This window comes from Balaenoptera acutorostrata, chromosome 3 (genome assembly GCF_949987535.1).
Source record: "Balaenoptera acutorostrata chromosome 3, mBalAcu1.1, whole genome shotgun sequence".
In the NCBI taxonomy this organism is placed as follows: domain Eukaryota; kingdom Metazoa; phylum Chordata; class Mammalia; order Artiodactyla; family Balaenopteridae; genus Balaenoptera; species Balaenoptera acutorostrata.
Window position 1 is genome coordinate 17,005,567 of NC_080066.1, and position 12,734 is coordinate 17,018,300.

At 37.5% G+C, this 12,734-nt stretch overlaps 1 protein-coding gene across 3 annotated transcripts in view; it reads right to left on the reverse strand.

Annotated features, from left to right (window-relative positions):
• The window catches only part of ITGB1 (integrin subunit beta 1), a 43,054-nt gene that overhangs the window by 10,417 nt on the left and 19,903 nt on the right, over positions 1-12,734 (reverse strand). For all 3 annotated transcript variants that reach the window (XM_057542024.1, XM_007189850.2, XM_057542023.1), the window contains exons 4-12: positions 9,892-10,114; positions 8,196-8,366; positions 7,433-7,671; positions 5,153-5,308; positions 4,278-4,373; positions 3,875-3,964; positions 2,265-2,405; positions 1,894-2,093; positions 168-406 (exon numbers count right to left, since the gene is read on the reverse strand). In XM_057542024.1, coding sequence (XP_057398007.1) covers positions 168-406; positions 1,894-2,093; positions 2,265-2,405; positions 3,875-3,964; positions 4,278-4,373; positions 5,153-5,308; positions 7,433-7,671; positions 8,196-8,366; positions 9,892-10,114 — 1,555 coding nt within the window. The remainder of the gene's footprint in view (positions 1-167; positions 407-1,893; positions 2,094-2,264; positions 2,406-3,874; positions 3,965-4,277; positions 4,374-5,152; positions 5,309-7,432; positions 7,672-8,195; positions 8,367-9,891; positions 10,115-12,734) is intronic.

Below are 12,734 nucleotides of genomic sequence, written 5' to 3' on the forward strand. Positions count from 1 at the left end.
ATGACCAAAAAGTGAAAACAAGCAATAATGTGTAAGAAAGGCTATCTGTGGGATGGAGTGACCTTCAATGCTGCCCTTTTTCTATTTATTCACTAAGCAAACTCTCAGCATTTTTTATTGTATTAGATAGGACCACATTTTATAACCCTTTTCAGACCCCTTCTCACCTCCACAAATTAAGCCATTGGATCTATCACAGTTGAAATTATCACACTCGCAGAATTTGCCAGAATAAATTTCGTTTGTATTATCCCTCTTCCGACACACACACTGTCCACAGACACATTCTCCGTTGTTGCTACATATTTCTGAACTGTTTTCTTTCCTGCAGTAAGCGTCCATATCTTCACTGTTCACCTCATCTGTGCTACATTCACAATGTCTCCCAACACGTCCTTCGTTGCACCTAAAGAGAGTCCAAAATTTCAATCACATAAAATAAAAATAAGTGAAAGTAACAAATCATGCTGTGAGAAAGACTGGGAGAGGAAGTAAGACTATGAACATTATCTTCAAACTACAATTTTATTACACGTCATGCCACACGTCACAGATGTGCACAAAAGTGTACATATGCACACACACAGAGCCATTCAAATCCATGTGGAATCTACACAGGGGCCTAGGAAAAAAATCCCTCTTCAGGAAAGTAACCATTTTGATCAAGATGAAAATACAATCTAGCAATGAACAGGTGAACAAAACATTTAGAAACATCGGATAAACTTATTTTTAAAAGAGTGTGCTATGTTTTCAAATGATATACTATTTATTACATTTGCTATTATAGGTGAAGCAACCGTCCAATTGTTAATCTAAAAAAATACAATAAACACACCCCAAAAGGTGCATGGAAGTTGAAGAAAAACATACTGAGCCTATCATTTGAAAATATAACTAACATACTGTTTAAAAATAAATTTATCCTATGGATCCAGACTTTTCAGCCACACTGCATATTTTTAGAACACCTAGTGTTCAGACACTGAAGACACTAGTCCTGTATCTGGTAAATACACAAAAAGAAGGAAGGCAAAACATTTTCAAGATGATCTTTCAGTTAAGTAATATTTTACTAAAAATGGATCTACACAATTCAGTCAGGGTATGTATGACATGGAAAATTTAAAAACATAACATTTTAATTGTTATTTAGAATAGAAAGCTAGTAACTGATGGCAAAATACAGCCATCTATTTTTCTCATGATTAAATACCCTTCAAAGCATAGTCATTTGGGGCTGACATCCGCATCAAAATATTCTTCCCTCCTCCTATTCTTTTAAGGAGAAAGATTATTCAGAGTACATTCAATTTTAATTTTTAATTAAAAAGTAATCACGGTATGAAAATAAAATTTAAAATAATTTGACTATAGTTTTGTTAGTAGTAGATTCTATGTTCTGAAAATACTGTTTTCTTTTTAATTTTACAAAGTATATTGCTTTTTAAAAAATTATTCCAATGATTCAGAAGTACATGTAATACACGGTGAACATCCTTTATTGCTTCCTAATTCCATTTCCCAGATACAATCACTATTATTTTATATAAGCTTATTTAGCTCTAGAGAATTCAGACTGCTATAATGAGAGAAAAACCCAAATGCTACCTTAACCATTTGTTAAATATACATCTTGGATGGCTATAAAAGCTTTTATTTTACAGTAAAGGACAGTCTGCCTAAGGAAAAAAAAAGGCAGGGAAGAGCTTTCCATAAATAGCACACACAGGATCATCAAATTGATCCTGTGGCGAGCAGCAGTGGCTGCAACAGTCATTTATTTTCTCCAATAGACAGAATTTCTCCGGACGCCCGAACAGAGCCTCTGCCCCTGCAGCCGTCCCAGCCGCAGTCCCCCGCAGCCCGTCACTCTCCACGGCCCCGGCTCACCTGCAGGCTCCACACTCAAAGGTCCCGTTGCCATCATGGCACTTGGGGCTGCCAGGGATGCCTTCACTCTGGCATTCACATTCACAGATGAACTGAAGAATAATCTCTACTTCTTCAGTGAAGCCCAGAGGCTTAATTTTAATGGTTTCAGAATTCTTATTTGGACATTTATTTGAAGTTACGCTGATTTCAAATTGAACCTTAAGGGAAAACAAGAAGATAAGGTAACAACTAAGCAATTTAAATCTACTAAAAAAATTGCAAAAAACCACTCCAAATTATATTTCTTTAACTGTTTCTCAAATTATAAACTACATTGCCTGTAAACAAGCAGTTTTTTCTTTTCTTCAGAAAATGTTTATATAACATACCTCATCCCCAATGGAAATATTAGAGCATTTTCTCCCATTTTCCCCTGTTCCATTCACCCCATTCTTGCAGTAAGACTTGTAATTTATTGTTACTCCTTCTGGTAATTTGCTGTTTTCCAAAATGACTTCTGAAGACAGGGACTAAAAGAAAGACTATTAAACAGAGGAAAGGCAAACAAATGCTACTATAAAATAAGTTGAATGCATAAATTCAATGGGTAAAATGAACTGTTAAGAAACAGTATCATTTAAATAAAATATCTGAAGCCAAATCTTGAGTGACCAGAAAACACAAAACCCAGAGAAATGGGCTCTAATTAATAAGGATCCATTCTTCAAAATAATGTACATGACTGAAAAAAGTATTTATGGTTTAATTGCTGAGTTAAAATTTTAATGATGATACAGCACAGAGGGCTGATATTAATTATGAGGAGTCCTAAGAACTCAGAACACTTTCCTCCCCCAGTGGCAACACAGCTCTCCTCTGGGCCTACCAACTTCAGCTCACTAGGGACTAAGGTAAATGATCTACTACACAGTCTAGGAACAAATGTGCTCAAGTGCAGTTGCAGCCCTGCGCCCTCACCCCCCAAAACAAGAAAACCCCCAGTGGGAGGATTCAAGCCACTGCGTTTTTAGAACAGCAGACCGCTCAGGACCGACGGAGAAGGCTGCAGCAGCAAGCTCTCTCCTGGTCACACTCCTGCACGGATGGAGTTGGGAAAGCATTAAGATATGCTGTAAAGACAGAGAACAAAACAACTATGGGAGAAACAGGGAACAACCAGAATCTAGAAAATCTTTGTAAAAACCTCTCTCTCTTCGAGTAGGGTCTTTCCAAAACATTCTGGGAACCCCTGGCATGAGGTAGAAAATATCTACAGTTCAACCCATCAAAAGGCTGGGGTGGTGTACACCACACAGGATGGTTACTGTTAGGTTACAAAGGCCTCCAGACGACCTACAGCAGTTACTGACCAATGCTGAGTGAGCATCGCTAAAGCACCCTGAACTAAAGCTCAAGATGGAGAAAATTCCTCTTTAATTTCAACTTCCTTCCAATCTGGGGGAAAAAAAAATCTTATAAATCTTATTAAAATGGTAAGTCAAATATATGTAAATACATTCATATATACTTTATGGTACATGCATATATGACTGTGAGGTACCTCTTGAAAACAGGGAACTATATACCCTGAATATATGTCAAGAGAAGAATTGGCAAAAAAAAAAAAAAAACCTTTTCTGGCACAATTCATCAAAATAGATGAATCTATAAAAAGAAGGGGTGGAAAAAGAAGACTGAGGTCATCCTATACATCTAAATATAAGTTGTTTCACACTTGCTTTCCAACAAGGAGACCTATTACTTAACAACATTAAAACAGAATTTAGAAACTTTCCCCACATGCCTTTGTTATATTTTGCTCTGCAGATAATTATGTATTTGTAAGAGAATATGAGTTTTTCCTCCAGATGCAGAATTTAAGTTTTATGTTGTCTTCTGGGGCTTGCTAAATTGTGTATGAAAGGAGTTTTACTTTTTTTGAGAAAAGTATTCTCCACAGGGTATTGCCCAAAACAGATCCTATTTAAAATGCACTCACATTGTATGCATCGATGATCAACTGAATTACATTGCTGGAATTTGCAGATAATGTTCCTACTGCTGACTTAGGGATCAAATTTTTCAGTTCCTGCAATTAAAAGATGAAACATAAAATACAAGTACTACTCATTCAACTAATTAGCATCTACTGAGTACCTACTATTTATTTTTAAATAACAGTTCTCGATACATTTCCTAAATAAACTTAAGGAGTCAGACCTAAAAACAACTAGCTTTACAATGTAACTAAAATTAATATACATCACTCTTGTAAAATCCAGTCTGTCTAGCTGGTGACATTTTCCCGCATTTCAATTCAGACATATCATTTTGCCTCTAATGACTAAACAAAAAGGGTCTAGAAATGTGTTCCTCTTTTGATCTCACATGTATATACTTACCTTGTAAACGGGCTGAAATTCTTCAGTAACTGCAAAAATCGTCTGAATGTTATTTTCGCTTAGTTTTTGGACAAGGTGAGCAATAGAAGGATAATCCTAAGAAATTAAGTAATAAAATTTAGTATGTAATTACATCCAATCTACTCCAGGTTTTCAATACTTTCTGAAAATAATGATGTGCAGATATCAACTGGATTACTTACAAAAGACTGCTTGAAACAACACAAATTATTGCTGAAGTGGGTGCTGTCTAGTAGGTTTCTAATCCTCTTCTACCTTTATATGTAAATTTTAAATTTCCATAATAAAAAGACTTTAAAGAGCAAGATTATCTGTGTATATTAAATGTCAGAACAATGAAAGTAAAGAACTGCCAGTAATTAAAGGTTATATTATCTACGTATCACTTAAGAAAAAGACCAAGATTCAGCAAGGTTTAGATTTCTTCCAGACCTTGAATAATTTGCCTATCTTTATTTTCAGTAGAGGCAGGGTGCCTGCTTTCTTAAATCATATATAAATAAGACAAGGAGTGTAAGACTATACAAATGATTTGTTTAGACGTAATATCAAGCTTGCTACCCCTTGACGTACGCGAGTGAGAGGAGACAGAGCTTTGGGCTGAGGCGCAGTGTCGGGAGTCAGCAGCTCCCTTCACCTCCAGGCCCTCATCTACATGGAAGGAAGCAAGCACAAAGCCAGAGCCTCAAAACAGCAACACGAGCTTTCCTGCACATTAGGTCAGGGCCCAAATTACCAAAATAACAAAACCCCAAACCCTGAAAAACCCACAAGCCAGTCACCCACAATATTCTTAGTATTAGACACTAAACTCAATCTGAATCCATTCAATATGTAAGGAGCTAAGCACTTACATAATAATGGCTCATTGTGTACACATCATTTTCCAGGTGACACTGTCCATCATTTGGTAAAACAATACCACCAAGTTTCCCATCTCCAGCAAAGTGAAACCCAGCATCCGTGGAAAACACCAGCAGCCGTGTCACATTCCTCCAGCCAATCAATGACTCGAAAAGAAAAGGATTTCAATTTTAAAATACTACCCACAATTCAGCATAAATCTTTTCATCTTTATGTAGGCTACCACTGTACTCTCAACCTAATTCCGTATCTTCTCTTTTCACAATGCCAATATCCTTGCTGATGAAGGCACAGAGACCACTAAATAAAAACTCCTCCACCCCACTGTAAAACTCCACCTTGCCTGGCTGTCCATCTCTCTCAGCTCTTTTTTAAAAACTGTGTCTTTTAAAGTCCATGTCTCTCTCCCCACTAGAAAGTACGCTCGCTCTGTGCAGGGCAGGGACCACATTGGGTTTTGCCCATCATCTCATCTTCAGCAGTCAGCACAGTGCTTGGCACACAGTAGGTGCTTAATGAGTAAATGCAAATGTCTCAGCCCACACCCATCTTGGCCCAAATATCACTGTCTCATTCCCATCCATCCTTGCTCCACATTCCGTAGCGTATACTTCCTTTATCAGCCACCACATTAGGCCTTCCTTTTTTAATTACAGAGAAAAGAACCTTCTCCAAAGACTTGCACTGCTTAATTCCACCCATTGTAACCCCCCATCAGTACTGCTTATTTGTTCATTTATTTTATTTTCCACCTTATTCAGCAAAGAATTTAAAGTAGCAGTAAAATCCTCTTCTACGGTAATTTTATAATCACATCTGTCTAAATACTCAATTATATCTGTATATATCCTCATAAGACTATAAAATCCTTGAAGGCAGAAATTAAGTTTATTAATGCCGGCAGTCCAAGTGGAATGTCTGTCTCTCTTTCACGCAGAGAAGTAAGTGGAACAGTTACTCTCAGTCAGCACGAGGAAAACCGAGAGTAGCGGCCACAGGTTCTCTGGCTTGTTTGAATCCCAAGGCTAAGGCGCAGGCAGAGGCAGCCCAGAGAATGCTCTCTCCACAGTGAGCTGCTAACAGGATCACGAATGAATGGCTGGAAAGAAAACAGGCATCAGGCTGGGCACTACCTGGAATATCACTCTCTTCCCCTCTAAAAGCAGAGACTATCCTTAAATTGCAACTACCCCAGTGAGAAGTCAAGAGTAACGATAATCTAGTAGTTAATATTTGCTGGGTGTTTAGTGGCACTGTATATGGATTACCGCATTTAAACTTCGTAACAACCCTATCAGGTTTATCTGTTATTACCCCTTCTTAAGGAGAAGGAAACAGCCCTCTAGAATGGCAAGGAAACTGCCCAGTGGATGAGCAGGGATGGGAACATCTGAAGCCATTTCCTAACAGTCTAAGGACTGTTCTCTTAAACACTACACCATATTACCATCTTGGGTATCAAGTTACACATTAAAAATTGGTTGGAAAATAACCATTAAGAAGCATCTGGAATCAAGGAAGGTCTTCTAGAGCATAGGAGTACTCTAAGGAAAAAGGGGTGGGGGAGAATGAGACAGTCAGGTACTTAAACTTTATCTACCTCACAATGTTTTCCAGTTCAGCTTCAGCTGAATCATTAAAAGGCCACCTCAAAATCATCACCTGGTAAACGGGTCATAAAATTCTAACCACTAGTCCAATGGAGATCAGCTTACTACTACTGAAAATCTTGCAATTAAAATTACAATTATATGACTTCTCAAAATACCTGTTCTCATATAGCTTTCAAACTAAGACTTAAAAAGTTCTTTCTTTTTGAATGACTAAGACATGGGGAAGATACCTCTCAAAGATGATAAGCAGAAGAAAACTGACCAGAGGAAAATGGTGTCTGAGACATAGTCCATTTGAGCACTTTTAATGCTCCTGGAGACGTCCCAGATAACCCCAATTCCATCTCAGGCACAAAGCTGGAAAGCTAGGGTTCCTGGGCCTCTTCTAAAAACCTAGAGCCCCAGCTAAAGCTAAACTGCCCCACTGTTTCAAATGGTGAGCATTCTGGCTTTTAAAACCCTGTGTAAATGAACTAACTGCCTGGTTTAAATAGGGGCATAATGATTAACTATGCTTTTATAAAGCATTTGTAGTTGGAGGGAACTTAAGGGATTAGTCAAGTATGCTACAGTAATTAAGGTAATTTCTTCTGACAGCAAAATCACACTCAAAATTCACACAAATAATATCCTTTTGCAGAAAATGAATGCACTCACTCCACAAACTGCAACTTGCATGATTGCATCAAAGCCACCTTCTGGAGAATCCAAATTTCCAGATATGCGCTGTTTACCAACAAGTTCATTAAATACCTCCCCTTTATCAGTAAGGCTGAGCACATTTTTATAGCTAAATGGGCTGGTGCAGTTCTGTTCACTTGTGCAAGGGTTCCTGAGTTTAGCTGGTGTTGTGCTAATGTAAGGCATCACGGTTTTCTCCACAAATGAGCCAAACCCTGCGAAGGAAAATGCACACACAGTGATGACAGATGGAGGGTAGATGGATAAACTGCATGAAAAAAATCAAGTACATTACCACCTGTAAGTCAATCTTTTTCTTTAATAAGAAATAATAAGGGTTTTAATAATTAGGTTTGGAAAGGAGATCACTGTATGAAAAATCCAGGTCTGATGTGAGATTAAGGCTGTATAGGCAGGTGTGGTCATACTAACTAGTAATGAAAAAAACTGTAATCAACATGTTTATAAAATATATCAACAAATCAATGCATAAATTCCTGTGAAAACATGCAAGCATTTTATTACCTATGTGGTGTAAGGTGTGTCAAATAACGTGATAGCCTACAGAAACAGAGGAACAAGGAGGCGGAAAAATTATTAGATGTGTGACAGGAATATCAGTTCTCTCAAAAAAAAAAAAGACTAAAACCTGGCCTATTTACCTCACTTGCATGTGGTGAAGAACAAAACTGCCAGTATTTATACAAATGAAAACTATTAATTTTCTCAAAATTCCTACCAATTCGGAAGTCTGAAGTAATCCTCCTCATTTCATTCATCAAATCAGTTCCAAGACTTTTCACATTCTCCAAGTCGTCTTTCATAGAGTAGGAGAGGTCCATAAGGTAGTAGAGATCGATGGGATAGTCTTCAGCTCGCTTGAATTTTAATGTAAATGTCTGTGGCTCCCCTAATCAAACAGAGATTAGAAAATTAGCTTGCCAACAATCAAAAGCAAATGAGAAAAACCAAGTAAATTCGATCGATAAGGTATACACTATAACCTGTATTATCGACATAGTTTTTACAAAATCCTGGGCATTCCACAGGTTACTGAATCAATGGATGTGTACTCATTTCAATCACAAATACTTAAAATGCCAGGCCCCGGGGATGGTGAAAAAGATAGCATTCCCCATCCACAGCAGGCAAGACAGGCAAACAGTGGGTTGATAACTATGACAGAAGAAAACAGACAGCCAGAACGACATAAACTAGACTGGGTGGGTGAGGCAGATACACTACAGGGTACACCAGACTTTTTAGAGACTAACGTTATAATGTGAAGACTCTTCTTTGTTTAATGGGACGCACTATATGCAGTGAATAACGCAACCTGATTTTCACTGTAGAAAACCTGAAGAATAGTTTTAAAGATGATTATAGAGACAAAGAAACTTGTTAAGAAACTATAGCAAAAATCTAAGAAAAAGATGATAAGGGTCTGAAACAATGAGGAAGGAGAAGAGATGTACCAGAGGTGTGAGATATAATCCACTCAGAAAATACACGAGAAGGAAGAGGTCTGGGTGAAAAGTCGTTAAATTTTTAACTTGCAGATATATAAGTCTCTATATAGACTTCTAGTTGACAGTTGGATAACTGGGTTTGGAGCTTAAAAGTCTGTGTTACAGCCCACAAATGGCTTTAAAGTCATGAGAGGAAAACCAACAATTAAGTGGACTACAAAGAGGAAGGAAGAAAAAAGACACAGAAAGGAGACTGGAAAGCACTGTTAAGAGATAAGAAGAAAAGTAGGAATGTTATCGCAGAAGCTGCAAGGGGAGCATTTCAAGAAGCTCGAAGGCATCGCTTGGATCGCAGGAAGGCTAATAAAAAAAGGCCTGACGAGGGTCCACCAGGCCTGGTGGTTCCAGGTGCCAGCAGAGCTCTGCCAGAGCAGCTCTAGAAGTGGAAGGCTGCCGGCACCAGGCTCAAGAGAGAGCAGCAGGGGAAGGGGCGGCGGGGCGGCAGGCACGGGACAGTCCTCTGAGAGGAAGGGGCGGGAAACTAGAAGAGGAGAAAGGGGGCTTGTTTTGTCTTTCTTTTTCCCAGATGCAGGACTGCTCCAGATTCTTATGAAAACCTTAATATTTTATCAATACTGAACAAAAACAAAGGAAAAAATAGATTAAAATGTTGTCTTTATATTATGTAATTATACCAGAAGATGGACATTTTTATCTTTAAAAACCAATTAAATCCAATACTTTCTGAATCTTTAACAGAATTTACACTAGACACAGGTAACATTTACTTCAGGTGCATGTGTCTTACAAATTGTTATACCTGCAAAAAATTTCTAAAAGTTAATGTATTCAACATTTCTATTTGAGTGTCAGTCCACATGTGAAAACGAACCCTCAACAGAAACTTACAGAAAGTTGTCAAAAAGCTCAAGTAGACACAAAGGCCATAGAATCAGATTTCTGTACCTGATCGTAACTGCAAAACCAACTGCTGTGGTTGGATCTGAGTAATATCTTCTGGCTGCAGCTTCTCTGCTGTTCCTTTGCTACGGTTGGTGACATTTTTATTTTTCTTTATATCTTTGGAGCCTCTGGGATTTTCAATGTCATCTGGATGACAGCCCTTCTTTTTTAAGGCTTCTAAATCATCACATCGAGCAGAAGTAGGCATTCCTTCTTGTAAAAATGTCTAAATGACGTGTAAAATATAGGTATAAATAAAAAGTATAGTGGTCAAACATTTTACATCATTGTAACTGCAAATAACTAATTAAATTGCAAAAATCAGGTAACACATCTAATGTATTTCATTTCTGGTTTTTAAACAAAATGCTCCCTTCATCCAAACCATAATAAACAAAACAGATAAAAACAAAAATTTTTCCTTGAAAGTAATACCGTTATTGCTAATATATTACTAGTACCATATTACTTTAGTAATACTTAGAGGACTGACCTAAGTGTACATTTTAACCGTTTCATGTTCAAATTCAGAGTATCTACTCAAAGAAATTTCTTTTGTGAAATTACTTATCTAGCATGGCTAAGAGCCACTAATAATATATACAACCAAATATCAGACAAATACTTTTTCCAAAGTGTCCCTGAGGAAAGTTCCGAGGGTCTCTCGTATGATGTAGCAGCACCCTTCAGGATATTTTGAACAGCTCAATGTTTAGGGAAAACATGTCACCCTAAAACCTTTCTTAAAAAGGAGAACAAGAAATTTACCACAAAATTTAGTAAGTACTCTTGGAGGTTTAAAAATATTTTAGGTATTGGCTATTATTGTAAACAAGCCTTTTAGAACTTACTTTTTAAAAAAAACGTAGTAAGTGATTATATGACAGGGTCAAAAACATATATAGGGTGAATTTTTTAAAAATAAAAAAAGTTGTAATGGTACGTGACTGGTACCTGTGGCATGGGGTAAAATTTCCACTAGTGACATGATTTTAAAATGTGCTATTTTTATCAGATGACTGACTAAGTGAAAGCAAAAACACTGCTGTTAAGATGCATGTAAAGGTTCTAAATACGTTTTTCATAAATGTGAGGAAGGGGAACAATGACGGTGTATTCATGTATATGTGTGTATATCATTTTAAAATGTGTACTCCTAATAGACATTTAACTTTTTCACATATACCCCTAAAAATCTGTATTTAGTTGGCCAAAAAAATCTTGACATTGGGAAAATGAGGAAATGCCTTTCATTTGGGGTCACTTTATGTTTTGTATGGTTGTTTATTATCTACCAATTTCATGGTGCTGAATAAAGTGAGGATATTTATATACAAAGATTACAAAATGGTTTTGATCAGTTATTTTTTAAAGGAAACATAGTACTAAATGAGAGCCTTTCTGTACTTAGAAAAACTGGAAGGGAGAACCATGGGCCCGACGGTTCAAAGCTGCACAACTTTTATGTGTGGTCAAACCTAAAATGCTGCCAGAGCACAGGGGCCCAGGGCAGGATCCACTTCCAAATATTAGCCAATCCAGGAAACTAAGATCACAACACTCAAGTAAAATTTCACTAAAGATACCCCAAAATACCTTTAATAATTTAAGAATTATGCCACAAACATGGCTAAATTATTGAAAGAATAGTTAGGCTAGGATAACCCTAAACCCCAGATAAACTGTGACCCTCATAAAATGGATGCCGTTGTGGAGAACTGCACGTACCACTATTATAACCTTCTAAGTGAAACTGCTTTAGGTTCATTTGATCCTTGTAAGAACACAGATAAAGGAGGCAGATCATGCTCATTTTCGAGGTAAGAAAACCAAGAGTTTCAGTTAAGTAAGCCTAGTCCGAGACAAACTCAAGGCACTCCCTATTTCCTTCACTGTCTCCAATTTAATTCCAGAATACCGTTTTTAGGAGAACAGAAGGTGCCGGTAGAAAATTTTTAAAATAACAAAACGAAAACTTCTCATTTTGTCTTTCATAGGTCAAATCATACGAAATATCTGACATTTGACCAGTAACGCCCACAAAACAGGCACCTGACTGCGGGGTCAACTGCCTGAGTAAAAACAAACAATAAGCCTTTGACCTTCTGATATTATTCACCTGTAAATAAATTATATACCCTCAAAATGACTTCCCGTTACCTCCAGTACCAACTTAGCATTCACCTGTTCATTCATTCATTCAATATTTAGTAAGCTTTGTGGAAGGTACCGTGTTAAGCAATGTACAGAGATGACAAGAGTGAATAAAATTTAAAGCCTAACCTCAATGGGCTTTGATTAGGATGCAAATCAAGTGTATATTAGTTTAATTAAGACACAATTAGGCGGGTTAATGTATACCTCTCCCACCATAGAAAAAGGGAAAAATCTAGAACAGTCCAATGAAATGGCTAGAGGTTTTTGGGAAGCTGCCCAATAGAAACAGTGCACACTACAAAGGTGAGCTACGTATGTATTTTTAAATTGTCTAGTAGCCACGCTAAGAGGAAGAAAAAAAAGAAACGGGAAATTAATAATATATACAAAATGTCAGTGATTTCAAAAATCATTAATGTTGAAATGCTAAGTCTTCAATCTCTGGCATGTATTTAAGGCTGACGGCAATTCTCAGTTTGGACCACCCGTATCTCAGGTGCTCAACAGCACCACACGTGCCTAGCGGGCCCCGTGCCGGGCAGCACAGCTCCAGAGCATCACTCAGGGCTACACACAGAGCTGACGCTTATTCAGTCAACAATGAGGAAGTGAAGTCACATCGAGCACTTCCCAAGGATACAGTTTTGGGCAACACTAAATGACTAGAGGATAGATGGAAAGACTTGAAC